At 34.5% G+C, this 22478-nt stretch overlaps 1 protein-coding gene across 7 annotated transcripts in view; it reads left to right on the top strand.

Moving 5' to 3' along the window:
- Positions 1-22478, top strand: part of NCOA1 (nuclear receptor coactivator 1) — a 290014-nt gene that overhangs the window by 222883 nt on the left and 44653 nt on the right. For all 7 annotated transcript variants that reach the window (XM_078349811.1, XM_078349815.1, XM_078349814.1 and 4 more), the window contains 4 exons: positions 2051-2231; positions 16853-16970; positions 18560-18728; positions 19710-20024. In XM_078349811.1, coding sequence (XP_078205937.1) covers positions 2051-2231; positions 16853-16970; positions 18560-18728; positions 19710-20024 — 783 coding nt within the window. The remainder of the gene's footprint in view (positions 1-2050; positions 2232-16852; positions 16971-18559; positions 18729-19709; positions 20025-22478) is intronic.

Genomic DNA, 22478 nt, shown 5'->3' with positions numbered 1-22478 from the left:
TCTGAAGGAATATAGAAAAAAAGTATATATATATATATATATATATATCCCTTCCTAGGAGCTTTCACATTATTTAGAGAAAGAATACAGACATTTATTAATCAGCTAACAATGTATATACAAAGCAGTTTATCCATAAGACTCCATTCTAAAGCACAAATCACACTTAGTATGCATAGGTCCTTCGGTTTCTCAAATCAGCTTAGTTTTCTGCTCTTGTCTCACAAGAATTGTTCTCTTCCCTCAGGCATACTGCATTCTAGGCAGATGGAAGTCCTTGTCATTCCTAGAATAAGCCATGTCTCTTGTAAGCATCTTCTGACTTGTTCTTCTTTCTGTTCCCACTGAACTTCTACTTATCCTTCACAAACCAATTCAAATAACATCTGTATAAAGCCTTCCCCAAGTATCCCTAATTAGACATTTCATGCCTCTGTCCTCTTGTAGTGCTTCCTTCATATGGTCTCTATTTACTATTTGTAGCAACACTGTTTTGACTGGTTTTTTACATGTGTGTTCTTTGAGGATAAGGCTATCTCATGTTTCTTGGTAGAGTGAAACTAATGTTTTTTTAAGCCAAAAACAGCATTAAATAATAAGTTATTTAATATTAAAACTCTCACTCTTTAAAAGGAAAAGGTTTATAAGATAATGCCATTGTGTACAGTTCATGCATCTGTTTTATGCACATTTGCATATATTTCTGTTGAGTTGATTCCGTAGAACTACAGGATCATAAGACATACATATGTTCTTTTTCAGTAGATAATGTCAGTTTTCCTAGTATATGAATATTTTTTCTAGTTGCTGCAAGTCCTTAACACATGATATTATCAATATTGTAGATTTTTAGATATTTTCAGGTATTTTAATTTGCATTTTCTTGATAAATATTCCTTGGTCATTTGGATATCTTTTGTAAATTGTGTAGTCTAGTCTCTTGACCATTTTTTAGTGTGTTTTTATTTTGCTTATTGACTTGTAAGAGTTCTTTATGTAGGAATCTTTTATTGGATATATATTTACAGATATCTTTTCAATGCTAAGGCTTACCTTTTCTTTCTCTTACTGGTACTTTTTGATGAAGTTCTTCACTTTAGTTCAATTTGTCAGTTTTTTCCTTTATGGTTAATGCTTTTTGCACATGTGTAACAAAAGATGTGTTCACAAATGTTCATAACAGCTTTATTCATATCAACCAAAAACTAGAAGCAACTCAAAAATCCATCACAATAGAATGGATAATTATGTTGTGACATATTCATATAGTGGGACACTGTTCAGCAATAAAAATGAATGAACTACCGCTAAATGTGGCAGTGTCTGAACCTCAGAAATATAACTTTGAAAAAAGTCATATTTAACAAGTACACACATTTAATTCTATTTATATACTCGAGAAACAAAAATTTTAGTTGCACTAGATAGTGAAACCCAAAAAGAAATCATAGTATAGCAATATTGTGAAATAAAGGCCAGTTTTCTTCTCTACATAACCTAAGACAGATGTAGGAACTCCCTGTCTATTCTAAAAGATATGTTTCTTATACTATTAAGTCCTTAAGTGGGAAGTAACCTTTCTGAAATCTTTGAATTTATGGAAGGGTTTCCAAACTTTTTTAAATTATAAAAAAAGTTGTATCAGTGTAAGTTTAAAGTAAGTCATTTTATGAAATTTTGAAAAATATGACAGGAAAAAAATCACCCATAATGCTATTATCATAACACAGTACTACTACTGACACTTTTTTCCAGTCCAATCTTTTTTTATACATAGATTTTTATACCAAGATACAGTAGAAAACTATTATATGTATATTATTTATATCCTGCAGTATATGAACATCAGAAGTATCCAGATATTTTCCCCCATGGAATAGTTAGCTCGTGTAATTTCCAAGTAGCCCCAATCATTCTAATTATTTCTTCTTTCTTTATTCTCTCAAAGAGACACTGAATTCATAGAGTTTAAAGAAGTAGCCTTTTTTTGTACATTGTTTCAGGTGAAAGTGCAGAATATATTTCCTCTAACTTTGGTTTCCATTCTTAGTTTACAGCTGACCTTGACCAGTTTGATCAGTTACTGCCGACACTGGAGAAGGCAGCACAGTTGCCAGGCCTATGTGAGACAGACAGGATGGATGGTGCAGTCACCAGTGTAACCATCAAATCGGAGATCCTGCCAGCTTCACTTCAGTCCGCCACTGCCAGACCCACTTCCAGGCTAAATAGTATGTTTTGAGGACAACACCTCATTTTAAACATTTAGTGATCATGTGGATTAACACTTTGTCTCTCACCAGTATTACACAGATCCTTTCCTTAAGAGTGAAATATCTTTTTATTAATGCCACTATAAATAATAAAGCAGTTATATTTAGACATGTGAACTTCATTCATCATGTGTATTTTAAATTATAACCTCTACCCTTTTGTAATTAATGTTGAGGTGACCAGTTGATGTTAAGGAGAATAATTTTGTCATCCTATCCAAAACATCCCATAACAGGACTTTCAGAAATACAATATTGGGTCAGATTGTATCCCAAATATCTTCCTTGAAAACTAATCCTGTGAGTTGCAGAAAGAAAAGATTCTGTACTAAAATACACTGTGCAAGTGCTACATGTTCCATACATTTCATATTGATGTATCAATGCCTATTGGCAGTTTTGAGAAGTCCTGTATTAAAGAAAGTAGTTTAGATTTCTTTCGCCCAACATTTCTCAAACTTTCCTGATAAGGGAATTTCTTTTCCTAAGTAATGTATGTTATACCACAGAATGAGTTTTCCATGAAGTTGCTTAGGAGACAGCTGTGTTAAAATATGTTATCAATCTAAGCCAAGTTAGCATTTTCCTAATTGAGAGACACTTTGATAGAATTATACATTAAATTTATGAAGATAAGGCTGTCAGATTTTTTTAGCCATCACATTTTGATGTTGAAAAAAACAGTAGTAACAATTCCATTGTATGACCTTGGAACTAAAGGAAACTAATCAGCTTGCTTTCCAAATTTGTCTGGATTTCTGACCTTAGTCCTATCCCACTTCTGATGATATCAGATGTAGGGTTTCATTTATTTCACTCCTATTGGAACTTTTAGCTGTCATGACCCAATTACTGATGGTTTACCAAGATTTCAGACAGCTGTCAAGAGTAATCTTGAATCATCTGTGACATTTTTGGAGGCAGTATTTTAGCTGACCAGAGTACTAGAGGAAGAGTCAGAAGACTAGATTCAAATCTCACATTCTCTGGTCATTAACAGTCTTACCTCAAGGAAGGGCATTTTTTGAACCTTATTCTCTTTATCTGCAATATGAGAATTAGAGAAAATGATTTTGAAAGTTTATTCTAATTGAAGCAGTGAGGCTCTTGACTGTAATATCAGTCACAGTTAGGAAACAGTAAGATGCAGGGCTGAAAAGAGGTAAAATGAAAGTCTGCATATTGATTGGTTTGGGGGTCCTTATCTCCTTCCCCATCCAATATAGGAGACTGGAAGAATTTTCTCAGGGGACGTTGAATGGGCAGAAAGATGTCTGGATGTGAGTATGTAAGTACAAAAGCCATTCTGCTATCTCCATCCATCAATGAAGGCTACCAGAAGAGACAAGCCTAGCACTCAGCCCTCCCAGTTCATATTTTAGAACACTGAACAGACACACTTGGCTGAACAGTCAAGAATCGTCAGTACTTTGAGGAAACTCTGAAACTTGAAAGGCAGCAAAAGAAAGAAACAGAAAAAGTGTGCAATGGAAATACATAATGAATACATAGACCAAAAAAGAAAAAAACGACTAGAAATTTTAGAAAGATAAAAATATATTACCCCTGAAAATACGGAAAGGAAAAAAAAGGGGCAAAGAACAGAAAAAACTCTTGGAAGTTAGGTATCCAACATTTTTTTTTTTAAATGAGAGAAAGGTAAGATGATACAGCTGAGAAAATCTCCCAGAAAGAACAAAAAGATGCTCCCAGAAAGACAAATGGGAAGTTGGGAAGAAAAAGTCAAGGAAATTACCAGGTCCACCTCAGAAAGCCAATAATGATTAAGAATTACACAAACAGGCGGGGAGCAGTGGCTCACACCTGTAATCCCAGCACTTGGGAGGCTGAGGCAGGTGGATCACCTGAAGTCAGGAGTTCAAGACCAGCCTCACCAATGTGGTGAAACCCCGTCTCTACTAAAAATACAAAAATTTAGCCAGGCGTGGTGGTAGGCGCCTATAATCTCAGCAGCTACTTGGGAGGCTAAGGCAGGAGAATTGCTTGAATCCACGAGGCAGAAGTTGCAGTGAACTGAGATCGCACCACTCCAGCCTTGGTGACAAGAACAAAACTTCATCTCAAAAAATAAATAGATAAAGAAATAAATACACAAACAAACAATGAGGGGGGGAAACTTATCAAAAAATAAAAGAGAATTTTTTGCAACTAACTAAAGGACTTGATTCTCTAGATTACAATGTTTCAACAAGTACCCAACACAAATGGAAAAAAGAATTACATGTACCAAAGCTTGTCATCTTATCATTCTGAAACGTGAGGATAAAGAAAAGATTCTAAAACCTTTCGAAGAAAAGTTGTTAATTACATTCAGTGAATCAGGAATTTCTTAAAGGTAATGCTGGAACTTGAAGACATTTATAATTTGAGAAAGACGACTTCTACTTTCAACTATGACAACAATAATTGGCACTGGACTAGTCCTCCCACTGTAAATAACAGGAAAAAGAGCAAATACATTAAACAATTCTTGTAAAACAATAGATAATAGGCAGTCTGAGACTGTGATCTCTGAGAAGGGAAGCAAGCCAAGTGAGCTCTACAGTCATCTCAGCTTTTTTCTTGGAGACATTTACCAAACCAAGTACAGGTAGGAGGAACCCAAAATAAGCATGGACATTTTACTAAACTCAGAAAATAGTGATAGGAGTTCAGTGAGACTAGGGCAGCTAGAACTTGCTGAACAAAGTACCCGAGAGGAGAAGGATATGTAGAAAAAAAGCAGCAGAAGTCTGAATCAGGGTTCTTTTAAATCCTTGGCTGAATACTACACTGTGCATGTGTTCAACAATATTTCATCAGGTGAGGCAAAGAACAGTTTGTCAAGGAAAAAAAACTATCAGGAAGTAGGGAGCTGAATGACTATGAGAACTCACACAAGATTGGAAGATATTCAAGTCCTGACCAATCAGAGTCGGTAGACCATCTTGAACATCTGGGACATTTAATAGAAAATTGGCCTTACTTTAAGATTGGATTTACCCTAGACTTGCTTTGACATCTTAAAAACAAACAAACCTCAAAAGGGTCAAGCTGATGTACAGGTAATTTAACTGTCTCAAATAACAGTATTCAGTTGTTTGTAAAGAAGACACCAAAATTCAGACACTCAACAATGTTATATTCATAATCTCCAACATATAATAAAAAAATTAATAGACGTATGATATAGCAAGAAACCATGACCCATACCCAGACAAAATCAGCTAATAGAAACAGATCCAGAAATGACAGAGATGTTAGAATTAATGGAAGGACTTGAAAATGGCTATTCTAAATATGTTTAAGAACTTAAATAAAAACATGAACACAATGAGAGAAGAGATGTAAACTACAAACAAAAGAGCCAAAAGGAGCTGGTAGAGCTGAAAAATAAAACATTTAAAATGAAAAATTTGTGGGAGGGCCTCCTAGTAGATTAGACACTGCAGGAAAAAAAAGCAATAAATATGAGGTAGTATTAGAAACTATTCAAATTAAAGGAGAAAAAAGTATCACAAAAGTATGGAAGATCTCAGTCACCTGTGAAATAATACAAAGCAGTCTAATATACACATAATATACAAATAATACATAATTATGGAAGAATGGGAGCAAATAAAAATTTTGAAAAAATAATGGCCAAAATATTTACAAATTTGTGGAAATTTATAAACCTAACAATCCAAGAGTTTAATGAATCCCAAGCAAAATAAACACAAATAAAACTACTGTAAGCCATATCATAATCAAATTGCTGAAACAAAAATCGTAAAGCCAATCAGAAAAATGACACATTATTTCAGAGATGAAAAAAGATAGAAAATGATATAAAACACACAAAGATAAGAAAACGACTGACTTTCTATATCCAGTATCATTCAGAAATGCAGGTGAAAACAAACCACACTGAGAAAATCTGTCCGCAGATTACATTATTGTTCAAGCTAAAATAAAATGAATCCGGATGAAAGCTCTACCCTACAGAAAGTAATAAGAGAGCCAGATAAGTAAAGATGTGAATAAATGGAAAATTCTTTTTTCTTGTTTTTTAATTTCTTTAAATGAAAAATAACTGTTTAAAGCAAAAAGAATAACAGTTATATATTTAATATGTAAAAGAAAAATGTATGACAGTAATAGTACAACAGGTGGGGTAGAATAAATGAAACAATACTGTTTTATATTAAATAGTATATTATTTGAGGCTAAAGTTAAAAGTGTATTTGTTAATAGAAAAAATTCTATAAATGTCCTATATGTAGAAAATTCTAAAGAAGTGAGAGGAAAAGCTGCTTTTCTAATGAAGTAAATGAACTTAGCAAAGTCACAATATGTGTACTCAGTATTTTAAAAAATCAATTGTATTTCTATATAACAGTCACATACAATTGGATAATGATATAGAAAAAGCAATTTGCAAAATACATAAAATGTTAAGACATAAATTTTAGATGGAATAATATGTACAACACTCTACACTGAAAACTACTTTGCTGAGAGAAATTAGAGGGGCCAAATAAATGGAGAGATGTACCATTTTCATGGATTATAAAACATAATTTTGTCAAGATGTCAATTATTCCAAAACGACCCATGTAAATTTAATGTAATCCCAATAAAAATCCCAGCAGGCATTTTTTAGTAAAACTTGACAAGCTTTTTCTAAAATGTATGTGAGAATGCAAAGTTCCAGGAATAACCAAAACCACTTCAAAAAAAAGAAAGAAAACTTGTAAGTATTTATATTACTTGATTTTAAGACTGCTATAAAGCAGCAGTCATCAAGATGGTGTGGTTTTGTAATAAAAACAGACATATAGATCAATGCAAAAGAATGGAGAGTCCAGAAACAAAACCACATTTATATGGCAAATTGATTTTTAACAAAGACACCAGAGTAATTAAACAAAGAATAGTCATTTCAATACATGGTGATAGAACAACTGAACAACCATGTAGAAAAAAATGAACCTCAACCCTTCTCCTCATGCCATACACACACAAAAAAGTGAATTTATTTTGAGTTGATCATAGGCCTAAATATAAAAGTTAAAACTATAAAGCTTTCCAACAAAAAAATATGTCATTGACATAGACAAATGTTTTTGGTAAGACACAAAAAGTACTAATTATGAAAGAGAAAATTGCTACATTACACTTCATTAAATGTTAAATCTTCCACTCTTTAAAGACCACCTCTTGAAAGAAAATGAATCAATAATTAATAACCTTTCAAAACAAATCACTAGACTAAACCTAGATGGGTTCACTGGTAATTCTACCAAACATTTAAGGAAGAAATGATATTCTCTATAATCTCCAAAATATAGAAGCAAAGAAAGTATTTCCTAACTCACATTGTAAAACACATATCTGATATAAAGGAGTGGTACCCGAAATAAACAAAAAACCCTTCAAATGAAACAATAAAAAAACAAGCAACTCAATTTAAAAATGGGCAAAAGATCTGATCAGACACCTAACCAAAGAAGATATACAGATGGTAAATAAGCATATGAAAAGATGCCCAACTCATTTGTCATTAGAAAATTGCAAATTAAAACAACAGTATGCTGGTGAGGATGTAGAGCAACAGGAACTCCGTTGCTGGTAAGAATGCAAAATGGTGCAGCCACTTTGGAAGACATTTTGGCAGTTTCTTACAAAACTAAACATACTCTTACCATATGATCCAGCAATCACACTCCTTGATATTTACCCAAATGAATTGAAAACTTATGTTCACACAAAAACCTGCACATGAATGTTTATGGCAGCTTTATCCATAATTGCCAAAACTTGGAAGCTATCAAGCCATGAAAAGACATTGCTGAGAAGAAGCCAATCTGAAAAGGCTACATCCTGTATAATTCCAACTGTATTCTGGAAAAGGCAAAACTGTGGAGATAGTCAAAAGATCAGCAGTTGCCAGGGGTTTGTTGTCAGTGGTTGCCAAAGGCAAGGATTTGCCAAAAAGGAGAACACAGGATTCTACATAAGTATCATACCTAAAAATCCCCTGTGTTCATATCATGTATATATAAATAAATGTATATAGACATGTAAATTTATATATATAAATCATGTATATGCAATGACATGTATTTATTCTGTCATTGTATATTGGTCAAAATATCAAAAGCCACAGAATGAACAACACAAAGTCATTAATAATGATGTGTTCATATCGGCTTATCAGTTCTAACCAATGTACCACACTAATGCAATAGTAGGAAAAACTGTCCAATCTAAACAGTGGGAAAGGATTTTAAATGACATTTCACAAAGGAAGATGTGAAAATGGCAAATCAGCACATGAGAAGATGGTTAATATCTTTTTTTTTTTTTTTGAGTCTTCTGTTGCCCAGGCTTGAGTGCAGTGGCACAATTTCCACTCACTGCAACCTCCACCTCCACCTCTTGAGTTCAAGCAATTCTTGTGCCTCAACTTCCTGAGTAGCTGGGATTATAGGTGTGTGCCGCCATGCCCAGATAATTTTTTTGCATTTTCAGTAAAGACGGGGTTTCTCCATGTTGGCCAGACTGGTCTAAAACTCCTGGCCTCAAGTGATTTCACCCACCTCAGCCTCCCAAAGTGCTGGGATTACAGGGTTGAGCCAGCACTCGTGGCCAAGATAATTAACATCTTTAATCATCAAGGAAATGCAAATTAAAACTGCAGTGCAGTACCACTGAACACCCATTAGAATGCCCAAAATTTTAAAAAATTAATCATACATTTACTATATGACCCGGCAATCCAACTTTCACATATTTAACAATAGCTGGGTATGGTGGTGGGCACCTGTAATCACAGCTTCTAGGGAAGCCGAGGCACGAAAATCACTTGAACCCGGGAGGTGGAGGTTGCAGTGAGCCAAGATCGTGCCATTGCACTCAACCCTGGACTACAAAGTGAGACTCTGTCAAAAAAAAATAGCCCCAAACTGGAACAAACTAAATGTCCATTAACAAGTAAATGGTATATTCATAAAATGAAACACTGCTCAGCAATGAAAAGGAAGGAACTATAATGCTATTACATGGGATGAATTATTCTTGGAAACATGCTAAGTGAAAACAGCCATGTATATTCAGATTTTTTTTTAGCTCTCAAATAGGCAAATTAATCTGTAGTAATAGAAGTCTGATCGTTGTTTGCCTGAGTTAGGGAAGATTGACAGCCAAGGAACAGGAAGGAAATTTTAGAGGTGATAGAAATATTCTGTTTTCTTGATTTGAATGGAAGGTCCTGGGTTTATACCATTCTTAAAATTTGTTGACCTTAAACTGGGTGCATTTTATTGTGTGTAAATTATACATTAATACAGTTTAGTTTAGAAATACCTTAGATTAGAATGATTTGTGGCCAATAATTAGGTTTCACATTTCCAGTAGTTGTAAAGATAGAATAAAGGCATTTTCAGATATAAAAGGCCTCAAATATTTGCTTGATATATTCACCTGTTCTAGCAGAAGTCCTGGAGGGTGTACTTAAACAAACAGGAGAAAACCAAAAGAGGCAAAACCAAGAGACAGAGGACGCAAAGTATCTGAAAGGAAGCCTAGGAATGACAGCTGATCAACAAGATTAGGGAACAACTAATGCATATTGAACCAGGGGCCTGGCGAGTCCTCTAGAAAAGAGACCTTCAGGGAAGAAATGAATTGATCTCCTTGAATTTATAGAAAATATTATTGATAGATTTACTTCAAAATGTTGAAACGCGATAAATTCTACTTGAACAGCAGACAAATGAAAAAATAAGAAAATTATTAACTCCAGAAAAAAGAATGGCCACAAGAAAGGAGGTTTGAATAAAGTACACAATTTGACTTAGCAGTGAGTAATATTTGCATAATCATAAAAATCAAAATATTAATTTTTGATTTTATAAAAACTATGACCTGTTAGGGAATTGGGAGCTGGGATGGTAGTAAGAGAGGTACATATGGAAGAGTTAAGACCTCATCTATAATAATGGGAAGTCAGTAAATCTAAAATTGAGATATCAAGAAATAGCAGTATATGCGTATTTAGAAACAAATAGGCAGATGCCAAAGAAAACAGTTTTAAGAGTTGCAAATGGTTGCCTCTATTGAGAAGGAGAGAAATAAATAACTGGAAAGGGTGAGGCAAGAAACTGCTATTATTCATTATGGGCCCTTTGGTTCTGACTTATAAAATTATGTACGCGTGTTAACTTGATAAGAACTTGAGTTGATAGAAAGTATCAGCTAGCATTGCAAGTTGTGAAAGTGGGGTGTTTTCCTTCATAGTCTGTATTGAGGCGAATAGCTTTTTTCTCCCTTGAGTACAGCTCCATAAGTAAAAGTATGTAAATAGGCCAGACTTTGTTTCACCTTGTGCTGATACATTTGCAAAGGCCAAGAGCATGGAGGGGAAGATGCCAAGGTAGATATGGGGGAGGTCAATAGATGCAGACAACCAGTCTACAATGTGTAGTTATAGACAGGAAAGATAAGAGAAGTCAGAGGCCATAAGGCTAAGGAAACAAGTTGGGTATGAGAAAGGAAAAAATTAAGAATTGCAGAAGAAAAAGAAAGAAAAAGAAGATGGGAACAAAAATATGATAGCATATAAAGAGAAGAAGAATCGCTTCTAATTCTCTACCTCACTTTTACCTCTAAATTGTCTATCGCTATTTCTTACTAGAGAACCAGAGTCTATTATTGATTGGCCCACATCTTAAGCTTGTGCCCACCCAGGAAAATCGAGCACCTTTCCTTACTTTAGTCTTCAATCTTAGCTGAACTGTGTCAAGTACAAATAACTTGCATAGGATAGTTTAATTATCCTGCTCCTTCACCACCTGAGATACACAGTTAGAACTAATGGCTCTATCCCCCATGATACTTATCTTTTCTGTTATACTTTTCTTTTCCTTGCCATTTTGCACTGTATTCGGAGAGGATCTCTGAGCTCAGTTATCCAGATCAAAACTAAATCTTCAACTATGTTCACTGTGCTCTTCAGTCCATCTATTGAAATCATTTCATCATAGCTATAATTTTCTGATTTTTAAACATTCTTTTTCTTATGAGTCTATTACTTTTTTATGGATTCAATAGACTTTTTAATCTGTATGATGATATTTATTGTACTCATTTTCTGTGCTAATCCTTTTTTCTTCCACATTGCTTTCTTCATCAAAGTTACTTTCTTCCTACTGTTGACTTTTCTTGAATGTTTGGTGAATTTTGACTGTCTCTCCATATATATTGAAAAACATCTAGAACTTAAAAATATTGATAGCTAGTGTATTTCTTTGGCTAAAATGAGAAGCCCTTTTCCCCTGGCAGTGTATGTACGTTCTGATTGTAGGAGTCCTACTTTACAGTTCTTGTGAGGGAATAGGCCTTGGAGGTGGGGAAACCCCTTGTGGCAGCCCTAGCACCCCCTTTGGGAGATTCCCTGGGCAGAACTCCCATTTTGAGTCATATGTTCACATTTGTAATACCATGGACACATGCCAGAGTCAGCTGCACTCAGAGCAATGGCCTGGCAGTAGCTGTTCAGTCATCCATAATTATCCTAGCAATTGCCCATGGACTGTTCCTTTATTTGCTCAAATGACCACTGAGCCTGGAGTTGTTCTGGTGATCTTCTGGGAATATTCCCCTCTTAGAAAATCTCTTTCTTCTGTTGCAAGTGTTTTAGTTTAGTTGAAGTTTCACAATCGGTTTGTTTCCATCTGTGTTTTATCTTTCGGAAATTCTTTGTCGTTTTAGTCTATACTGCCATGAAAATTTCTTCTGCCTTTCCTTCAGAAGGCAGAAGAATTTGTGTTCCCCTCTTTTCTTTCTTCAGTTATTTCAGTGATGTTTTTGAAGAGAGAATAAAACATAAATGATAAATGTCCCACATTGAATCATAAATCTCCTTAGGGCTGTTTACAAATGAGAAAACAAAGGTCCAGAGAAAAGGGAAACTCATATAACATAAACACACACAAAAACTTGCCCAAATTAATATTGCTAATATTTGCAGAATAACCAGGATTTACATATCAATCCACCTGGTTTCAAAACATGCTATTTATATGCACATATCCACACCCATGCAGTGAGGCCAAGTGATTTAAATAATTTTGTTAGAAATGTTCTACCAGAGCACATCCAGGTAAATACTGCTTTTTCAATGGAGACAGCTGTATTCTTTTGACTGTCTTCAAATCCCTATTATTTAAAAGTGGATTTCGCTTTTGAAAATTTCCAGAGTTACTTGTAACCAAATATGTTGATCTAAAAAGAATAATGCTCTTTTCTTAAATCAAAAACTAAAATTAAGTGTATCTATGAGGAAATTTAATTTCTTGAAGGACATGTGAACTGGTCAAGATAGATCCTGAAGAATTCCAAAAACATTTAAGCATCAACATCACTGGAATAAGTGAATGACCGTGTGAGGCAGTCGTTTTTGTGTTCTGTGAACATATACATTCCGGGATTTTTTTTAATCTTATTTATTTGTAGTACATAAAAAATATTGTGTAATTATAAAAATCATGATTTTCACATTCAACATTTTCAGTACTTAAAAAGATCCACTTTTTAACCTGCCAACATGGTGAAACCCCTTCTCTAGAAAAAATACAAAAATTGGCCAGGCATGGTGGTATGCGACTGTAGTCCCAGCTACTTGGGGAGCTGAGGTAGGAGGATCCCTTGAGCCCCAGGAGGTAGAGGTTACAGTGAGCCAAGATCATGCACTGTACTGCAGCCTGGGTGACAGTGAGACCCTGTCTCAAAAAAAAAATTATTTGAGATTACATATCATGGTTTTTTGCTTTCTTTTTTTTTTTTCTTAGTAATTAAGATATTCACATGATTCAACATTCAAAAATGTTTTTAAATATATAATGAAAAATCTCTTTCCTAGCAGTATTGTTTTTTCTGTACCTTCAAAAATTACATATATAGACTTCCTTTTTTAAAATACAAATAGTGTCATACTATCCACATTAACTATTCAGTGTCTTAGTCCTTTTTTCACTTAATGTTCTATGGATGTCATTCTATATCAGTGCATATAGAGCGTCTTTATTCCTTTTTATAGCTGTACAGCTTTTTACAGTTGTGGCAGAATCAACAAAGCTGTAATGAATAATCTTATATAGAGATAATTTACCACATGTGAGAGTATATCTGAAATACAAGTTCTGAATAGAATTAGTGGGTCAAAAGATAGATATTGTCGAGGCGTCCTTTCCAGCAATTATATCAGCTTACACCCTAACTGATGATGTTTCCATTTCTGCATACCCTTGGCAATACATGAATTATGTACTTTCTCTTTTTGCCAATCTGATGGTTTTATTTTTTTAGGTATCTCAATGTCATTTTAATCTATATTTCTTTTATTGTGGATTAGATCATGTTTTAATGATTTTATATATTCATTTATGTTCATATTCTCTACCTATTATTTTGCTGGGTTTTTATCCTGTTGAATTATAGAATTTTTTATATAGAAAAATCAGTTCTTTGTCTATATCATGTTTTTTTGTTTTTGAGATGGAGTTTCGCTCTTGTTACCCAGGCTGGAGTGCAATGGCGCGATCTTGGCTCACCGCAACCTCCGCCTCCTGGGTTCAGGCAATTCTCCTGCCTCAGCCTCCTGAGTAGCTGGGATTACAGGCACGCGCCACCATGCCCGGCTAATTTTTGGTATTTTTAGTAGAGATGGGGTTTCACCATGTTGACCAGGATGGTCTCAATCTCTTGACCTCGTGATCCACCCGCCTCGGCCTCCCAAAGTGCTGGGATTACAGGCGTGAGCCACCGTGGCCGGCCTATATCATGTTTTGAAAAAACTAAAGCACTGTAACTGCTGTGCACTTACTGCCAAATGTAACATAAAACTAAACCAGAAACTTCCTTAGCACCAGCTGAAGAAAATTAACTGTGAATATCAGAATCAGTAGATACTAAATCAACTGTTAGAAAAGTAAAATGTACAAAAGCCACCCTCATGTTTAACAAAATGCTCTCTACTTGGTGTACAGAATTTTTTTTTTCTATAGCCTAATCTTGGAAGTGGCAGAAAGTTTTTAATTATTTCATAATGTAAGGGGGTTTTTTGGGGGGCAGGGGGGTGTTGGGTTTAGTGTCCCTTTTAGCCATATTTTAAATGGAGAAAGTATGATGTTGAACCCTTTGCAAAGATGATAACAAATATTAATAGCTTGATCAGGGGATCCCTAGGGATTGTTTTCTACCCCTACTTCAGCTGCCTATTTCCAGCAGAAATGACTATATTGTCTTGTATTACATGTATACTTACACAAACATAACCAAAAATATTACATTTATTCTTTGGCCAAAGATAGAGAGCCTGTGTATTTCCTAAAAGAAATAACGTGAAGCAAACCTTCACATTTTTTACAGAAGGCAGTTTCTAAAGGAAGTCACAAAAGGCTGAAATAACTTTCAGAATAAAAACCATCTTCTTTTAAGCATACCATCTATCCAAACAAAACTTTTTATTGAATCAACATTTTATTTTTGTATAGGTTTTTTTTGTTTATTTTTGTTTACTTAGTCACCAAACTCAGCATATGCTGAATCTTATTTTGAAAATATTTTATCCACTTATTTTCTTAACATTTTTTCATCAAGACCAGTAAAATGAAATACTGGTCCTATTATTGAGTCAAATAGTCTATCTTGTGAAACTTAATATTGATAGTGGACAGCCATGTAACTTTTCTTAGACTTTTAAATATAATTAATTTTGGTTATAATAATAAAGACTAGATTTCTTAAAGGAAATAAGGTTGAGGAATTATCATGTAGAGCAGAGCAATACGACAGCTTTAGATAATCTTTGACCAACTTTCTGATTTAAATAATGACAGGAACTAAGTGATTATTTCCCATTTTGTTGTTGCTATTTTAGTTTGGTGGTTTTTGTTTGTTGTGTTTTTCAGAATCCTACAGAATTTTAATTCTCTATCATTTGTCATGATAGAGATGAGGTTAATTGAAAGCTGTAATTATATACATTTAAAAGTAAACATGTTTATATAACTTCTATTTCTCCTTATACTAAATATTGAATATATTGCACTTAAAAGTGAGCCTTGCATGGATTATGTAGTTAATAATGTTCAGTAACTAGCATTAAGTACATTTTGGGAGGCATCCTTAGATCTACTTATTCTTCATTCATTCGAATGAGGAATTCTACCTCAATAAGCTTTCCCTTTAAACTCCAAACCTATTTTAGTTTTTTAAAAAAAGATTTTATTTGGGCTATTCTAACAAAATACCACAGACTAGGTGGCTTAAACAATAGAAATTTATTTTCTCACAATTCTGGAGGCCTGAAGTAGTTTTGGTTTCTTCTGAGGTGTCTTTTCTTCTCTTGGAGATGGTCCTCTTCTCTCTGTCAGGTTATCCCTCTGTCTGTATTATCTTTCTCCTAATCTCCTCTTAGTGTAAAGACACTAGTCATAGTGGATTAGGGCCCACTGTAAAGACCCATTTGACTTAGTTACCTTTTTAAAGGCCCTGTCTCCAAATATAGTCACATTCTGAGATACCAGGGGTTAGGGCTTCAGCATATTAATTTGGTGGGGATGGGTACAGTTCAGCCCATAACAATGACGAATTAATATATATTCATTTTAGAAATTACAAATAGCCATCATAGAAAGAAATGCGGCCTTTAGTCTCACTACCTAAAGTGCACCTAAAGTGTGTGTATGTGTGTGTATGTATATATCCTCCCAGAATTTTTTGTATTAATATATGAAATGGTTTCTAAAAACAGAGTCATCATGAAAATAATGTTTGGAACATGCTTTCTATTTTTCATTTAACAGCACATTGTCAAGATCTATGCCATAATTCATTAATCAGTCCCTAAATTTCTGGAATTCAGGTTATTTATAAATTATTTCTAGTATAAATAGTATAGAGATGATCATAAAGCTTTCCAAAAAAGCCTTACAAAAAAACTTTCTAAAATGCATATACTATTTTCTTCAATTACAAAACATAAGTCAACTTTTATCATTGAGCCATCATTATAAGTCTCAGTTCTTATACTGTTATTGTACACCTATATTCTAAGATAGCAACTATAGAGCTGTGTTCATTTGCTACATGGCCTCAAATTCTAGTTTCTGTTCCTGCCTCTTATAGAATGTATTTTATCTTTTGCTCACCACTCTCATTTCATGGTGATGACACTACACTACTTATAGCATATTCTAATACACTGACTGAAAAACAGTTAACCAAAATTGTTAAATTTATCTTTAAAACAAATAATTTCTGACAATGTCCTGAGTGATTCTGGATAACATTAACCTATGTACAAACTTTAATATCAGATTTTCCTTGATTCAGGGATCTTTTTTCACTTTCTCATTTATATTTTATTATGTGATCACACTAGATGGTTTAAATTGCTGAATAAGTGAACTTTGTATCATTGAAGTAATATTTTAAAGGGGAAATCTCACTCACTCTACAACATATTATTTTTGAAAAATACTGTCATTATCACTGAGATAATGACTTCTTACCTTTTCTTCTTCATTCAGGATTACCTGAGCTGGAATTGGAAGCAATTGATAACCAATTTGGACAACCAGGAACAGGCGATCAGATTCCATGGACAAATAATACAGTGACAGCTATAAATCAGAATAAATCAGAAGAGTAAGTAATACATTTTTTATTTTATAAGGTATCAGATACCAACATCTAAATAGAAAACTATTTTTTCCAAACTAGATTTCAGTCTACAATGGCATTATGTGAGATATTAATAAATGTAAATGTTTAATTAAAAAGTGGGCCTGGCGAGGCGGCTCAGGCCTGTAATCCTAGCACTTTGGGAGGCCAATGCAAGTGGATCACCTGAGGTCAGGAGTTTGAGACTAGCCTGGCAAATGTGGTGAAACTCCATCTCTACTAAAAATACAAAAAATTGTCAGGTGTGCTGTTGCACACCTGTAATCCCAGCTACTCAGGAAGCTGAGGCAGGAGAATTGCTTGAACCCCAGAGGCGAATGTTGCAGTGAGCCAAGATTGCTCCATTGCATTCCAGCCTGGGCAACAAGAGAGAAACTCCATCTCAAAAAAAAAAAAGTTGGGGGAGGGAAAGACACTGAATTAAACAGATTTATTGACTGCATGACCACAAGGATACTTTGTAATCACCAAGAGATTGATATAATATGTAGCTATTGTTTTATATTTCATGTATTATTTTAATTGATTACCATAATGTATCTGGGACCTGTGGATGAATTGGCCTCAGTGCAATAATTATATTGCTCTTGAACTTGTCCTTGTATCATTATTTTGTCCAGCATTTCTCTTTGTTTGGTGCAAGAAGTTATACGAAAGGAAAGTATACTTTTTACATCTACTCAGTGTCATGTCTTGATTAGAATTGAATTTCTTACTCCCCGCAGGCAACCATATTCCATAACACAGAGCACGTCTCATACCTGTCAACCACAGGATGTCTAGAAAGTGTTGACTGTGGTTTAGCGCCTTAAATATGAACTGTGTCCCACTTACCTTCCCAGAGGAAAAGTGCTTATAATTGTATTATTACATTAGTGTTATTAGGATTAGTATTATTTTGTATATATTTCTGTTTTATCTATTAGTTAGTATCAGTTTGGATTAGGCTATATGTTTCCTACATGTAATCAATGAATAATTTGTTTTATAGCTTAACACCTGCCATATTTCATTTTTCCAGTTTTATTTCTTTTGTAAATGGTAATCGTGTCAGGTTAACAATCAAGATGATTTGATCATCTTTGAAAGTTAAGTAATATAATATGTACTGTTTTGATTGTGGATCAGTTATCAACAATGGCATTCATAAAATAGATAAATAATTAGAATAAGTAGAATAAATCTGAGTATGAGCTAAATGATTCTTTCTGAGTTTTGGCTGATTTTCTTTTTTTTTTTTTGTTTACTTTTATTATAAGTTATTTCCCCTTTCTTAACAATGTTTGGTTAATTTTTCAGGCATTTCTATAACATGAAGAATATGGAAACAAGGTTCAGTGATTGACAAAAGAATGAAAAATATATTCAAGCTATATACTAAATACTCATTTAATTTCTGCGCATTAAACATAGAACATTCCATTGCATTAGAATTGCCAAGCATCTCAACAGAGAATTTTCTAAAACCAAATTTGCACATATATATGTATAGAAAGATTAAATAAATTATTTGCTATATCAGTCTGAAACTTTCCTGTTTTTTAATCCTGCAGCCAATGTATTAGCTCACAATTAGATGAGCTTCTCTGTCCACCCACAACAGTAGAAGGGAGAAATGATGAGAAGGCTCTTCTTGAACAGCTGGTATCCTTCCTTAGTGGCAAAGATGAAACTGAGCTAGCTGAACTAGACAGAGCTCTGGGAATTGACAAACTTGTTCAGGTATTTATTAAAGTCAACATAATTTAACTGCCCTAGGAAACTAGAAAATTATTTTAAGCAAGATTTTAAAATACTCTGCCCACTGTGCTTTAGCTGTTTTATAATTTACCCCTTTTGAAACATCAAAATATGTAGTAGCGTTTTTTAAAGAAAAAATATTACAATAATTAGAATTAGAAATAAGTCTTATTAGCTTTTCACCATGAAACAGAATACTGCAAGTTCCAGCTAGAATAAACTCCAGATTTATAGCATCACTTCTCATTTTAAAGCTTAGTTTATCCTTCATTCACACTTGTCTTCTGCCTGTATATTCCATGATATCCCAACTTCCAAGTTAGCCTTTTTTAGACTATAGGATGATAAAATAATTTTAGTCCATTGTCACCAGCATTTTTAAATGGAGTAGAATAGTGTAGAATACTAAGTATAAGAGTGCATAGCCCATTAAAAGGAGTCATGTTTTATGAAACTCCTTTCAGCTCCATACACACACACACACACACACACACGAATAGGTCACAATTTATATTTCTTACAGTGGGTAATAGTGAAAACATTTGGAAACCATAACTCTACAGCTTTCTGTTATATCAGCTGTGGTTTTTTTTAAATAAAGGCATGAATTTTATATCTGAGATAGAAAAATGCCTGCTTGATCCCTCTTTTAAGAATCTATTTCTTATAGTAAGCTATTAAATGTAAAGTTTATTGATTCTTAGGCTTTGCAATGAAGTTTTTTTCAAACCTTTTAGTTTTATTTCATTGATTTGGAGCCTTTATTTTAACCATATTGTCGTAGCTCAGCTAATCTATTACTCCATTTCAAAAGTAGCTTTTATAAATGATTTCTTTAGGTAGTAAACTTCTGGAGAGCATGAATTCAGAATGAATATATGATGATACTTGCTAGAAATACAGAAGCATGTCACTTATTGTCAAAAATGTATTTGTAAAATATTCTGGCTTCTTTTCTAACAGGGGGGTGGATTAGATGTATTATCAGAGAGATTTCCACCACAACAAGCAACACCACCTTTAATGATGGAAGAAAGACCCAGCCTTTATTCCCAGCCTTACTCTTCTCCTTCTCCTACTGCCAATCTCCCTAGCCCTTTCCAAGGCATGGTCAGGCAAAAACCTTCACTGGGGACTATGCCTGTTCAAGTAACACCTCCCCGAGGTGCTTTTTCACCTGGCATGGGCATGCAACCCAGGCAAACTCTAAACAGACCTCCGGCTGCACCTAACCAGCTTCGACTTCAACTACAACAACGATTACAGGGACAGCAACAGGTGAGCACTCTTGTTTAGCAATGGATACTTTTTAAAGGTATGTACCAAATTTCTCTGCACGACAGCCCCATTGCTATAAAAGTGTCAAGTCCACTCCTAGAACCTTCATGAAAGACTTAAAGAGCCATCCTTGATCTCTTAGGAAAGGGATAAGGGACCTTTCATTCAATTAAAGACAGTAGGCTCTTAGGCCAGGTGTGGTGGCTCACACCTGTAATCCCAGCACTTTGGGAGGCCGAGGTAGGCAGATCACCTGAGATTGGGAGTTCAAGACCAGACTGACCAACATGGAGAAACCCCGTCTCTACTAAAAATACAAAATTCGCTGGGCGTGGTGGTACATGCCTGTAATCCCAGCTACTCAGGAGGCTGAGGCAGGAGAATCACTCGAACCTGGGAGGTGGAGGTTTCAGTGAGCCAAGATCACGCCATTGCACTCCAGCCTGGGCAACATGAGTGAAACTGCGTCTCAAAAAACTAAAAAGACAGTAGGTGCCTAATAAAGCACTCTGAGACCTACAACTTAAAGACAACTTAATTTTTATTTTTTGAGATACAAACTGTTTAAGGGGAACCTCATACAAGTTTTAAATTAATCAAGAGAAACATAGTTTAATTTACAGAGTAGAGCATCAAGAGATACTGCTTATGATTGTTGGAACAGAAAATAAAGTGTTGTTTGAGGTTGGAGGTATTGATGCCTAGTGATGTTATTTGAAGAAAAGGATAGTTTGGGGTCTGGGAGTTGTGAGTGAGTTAAATCTTATTTCTCATGACAGGAAATGAGTAGGCATAGTGGCATAAATATTTAAGATTGTATAAGCAACAGATATGGAGATAATCATTAGGGACCACAAGCACAAACAGTTAAAAATGTCTGCTGTGGTCCAGATGTGGTAGCTCACACCTGTAATCCCAGCCCTTTGGGAGGCCAAGGTGGGTGGATCACTTGAGGACAGGAGTTTGAGACCAGCCTGGCCAACATGATGAAACCCCGCTTCTACTAAAAGTACAAATAAACAAAAAAATTACCTGGGCATGATGGCACGTGTCTGTAATCTCAGCTACTTGAGAGGCCGAGGCAGGAGAATTGTTTGAACCCAGAAGGTGGAGGTTGCAGCAAGCCACAATCGCTCCCATTGCAATCCAGCGTGGGTGACAAAGTGAGACTCTATCTCAAAAAAAAAAAAAAAAAAAAAAAGTCTGCTGTAGGAAGGGGGACCAGTGCTCTAGATTATTGCTTCTTGTTATGAATCTTGTAGTTTCTAAACCCATATTTGTATATTGCTTTTAATTTTTATAAAAGTATTTAAAGAAGTTCCCTGAAGACTAATTCAGGAAGGAAGAGAAAGAAGGAGATAAATTATACTGGAAAGGCAGTGTGATATAATGGTTTTAAGAATTAGTTCCAGTTTCAAGTCCCAGTTCTAAACTTGTGGATTGCCTTAATCAAATGGTTTCCCTTTTAAAGCTTCTAATTCCTCATCTATAAAAAGAGTCTAATGAAGAATTCCTTTCCCTCACTGGTGATTGTGTGGAATAAATGAGATAAAACATGTAAAGTTTGTCGCACAATGCCTGGCATATTGTAGCAGTTGATAAATACTAGCTATTGTTATAAAGTTAAATTTAATAAACATAATATGTGATATAAAATGTGCTTCCATTCTGCTTTAAAAAAGAAAGATAATGAAAGAGAGGAAGAGAAAGGGAGGGCTGAGAAAGGGAAATATTTTTAAATGATAGAATAAAAATAAAAGGAATAATTTTTTAAATGTTAGGATGGAATCAAGGATTCAAAGAAGAATTAAAGGAAGAGAGAGGAAAAGAGAAACAAAAAGAAGGAATCATAAATGTTCTGAGACATTAATTGAAGATCAGCTACTTCTTGTAGCTTTTCATTCATCTTTAGATAGAGGGCACCAGAATAAAAAATGCTTAATATTTCCCCCGTGTTTAATTTTTCACAGAACATTATTTAAGGGGCTATACTAGCTACTATAAGCAATACAAGGAATTAAAAAAACAGGCAACTGCTTGGCTATTTTGACTACATAACTGAAAAGTTAAATGACACTCCAAGCAGTATGTGATTAAGGGCTAAACCAAAAAAGTAATTGGAAAGTGTAGATGTTCTGGTTTCTCATTTTACAACGTAAAGTTCTGTAAATACTGCCTAATATTAAAGGGTAAGTGAGCAAGGCTAGACCAAGGGTCTGTGTTAGGTTCATGAATGAACAGAATGATGATTCATGCTTGGGTCAGAAAAAAGGTTGTTTTGGCTTCCATTTGCTCCTAAAATAGCTGATAAGCAGAGAAGCCCTGCAAAGGTATGAGAATAAGATGCAAATAGGTGAAAGTTGCTGCTCTTTGCTTCCTTTAAATCTCATGGATGCCTATCCCAAATTCGATGGTCTTGGTAGCCCAGTAAAGTACCCACCAAGCTGAAAAAAC

Source organism: Callithrix jacchus, chromosome 14 (genome assembly GCF_049354715.1).
Source record: "Callithrix jacchus isolate 240 chromosome 14, calJac240_pri, whole genome shotgun sequence".
Classification (NCBI taxonomy): domain Eukaryota; kingdom Metazoa; phylum Chordata; class Mammalia; order Primates; family Cebidae; genus Callithrix; species Callithrix jacchus.
Note: the sequence above shows the minus strand (reverse complement) of the source record. Positions and strands in the feature narration are given on the sequence as shown.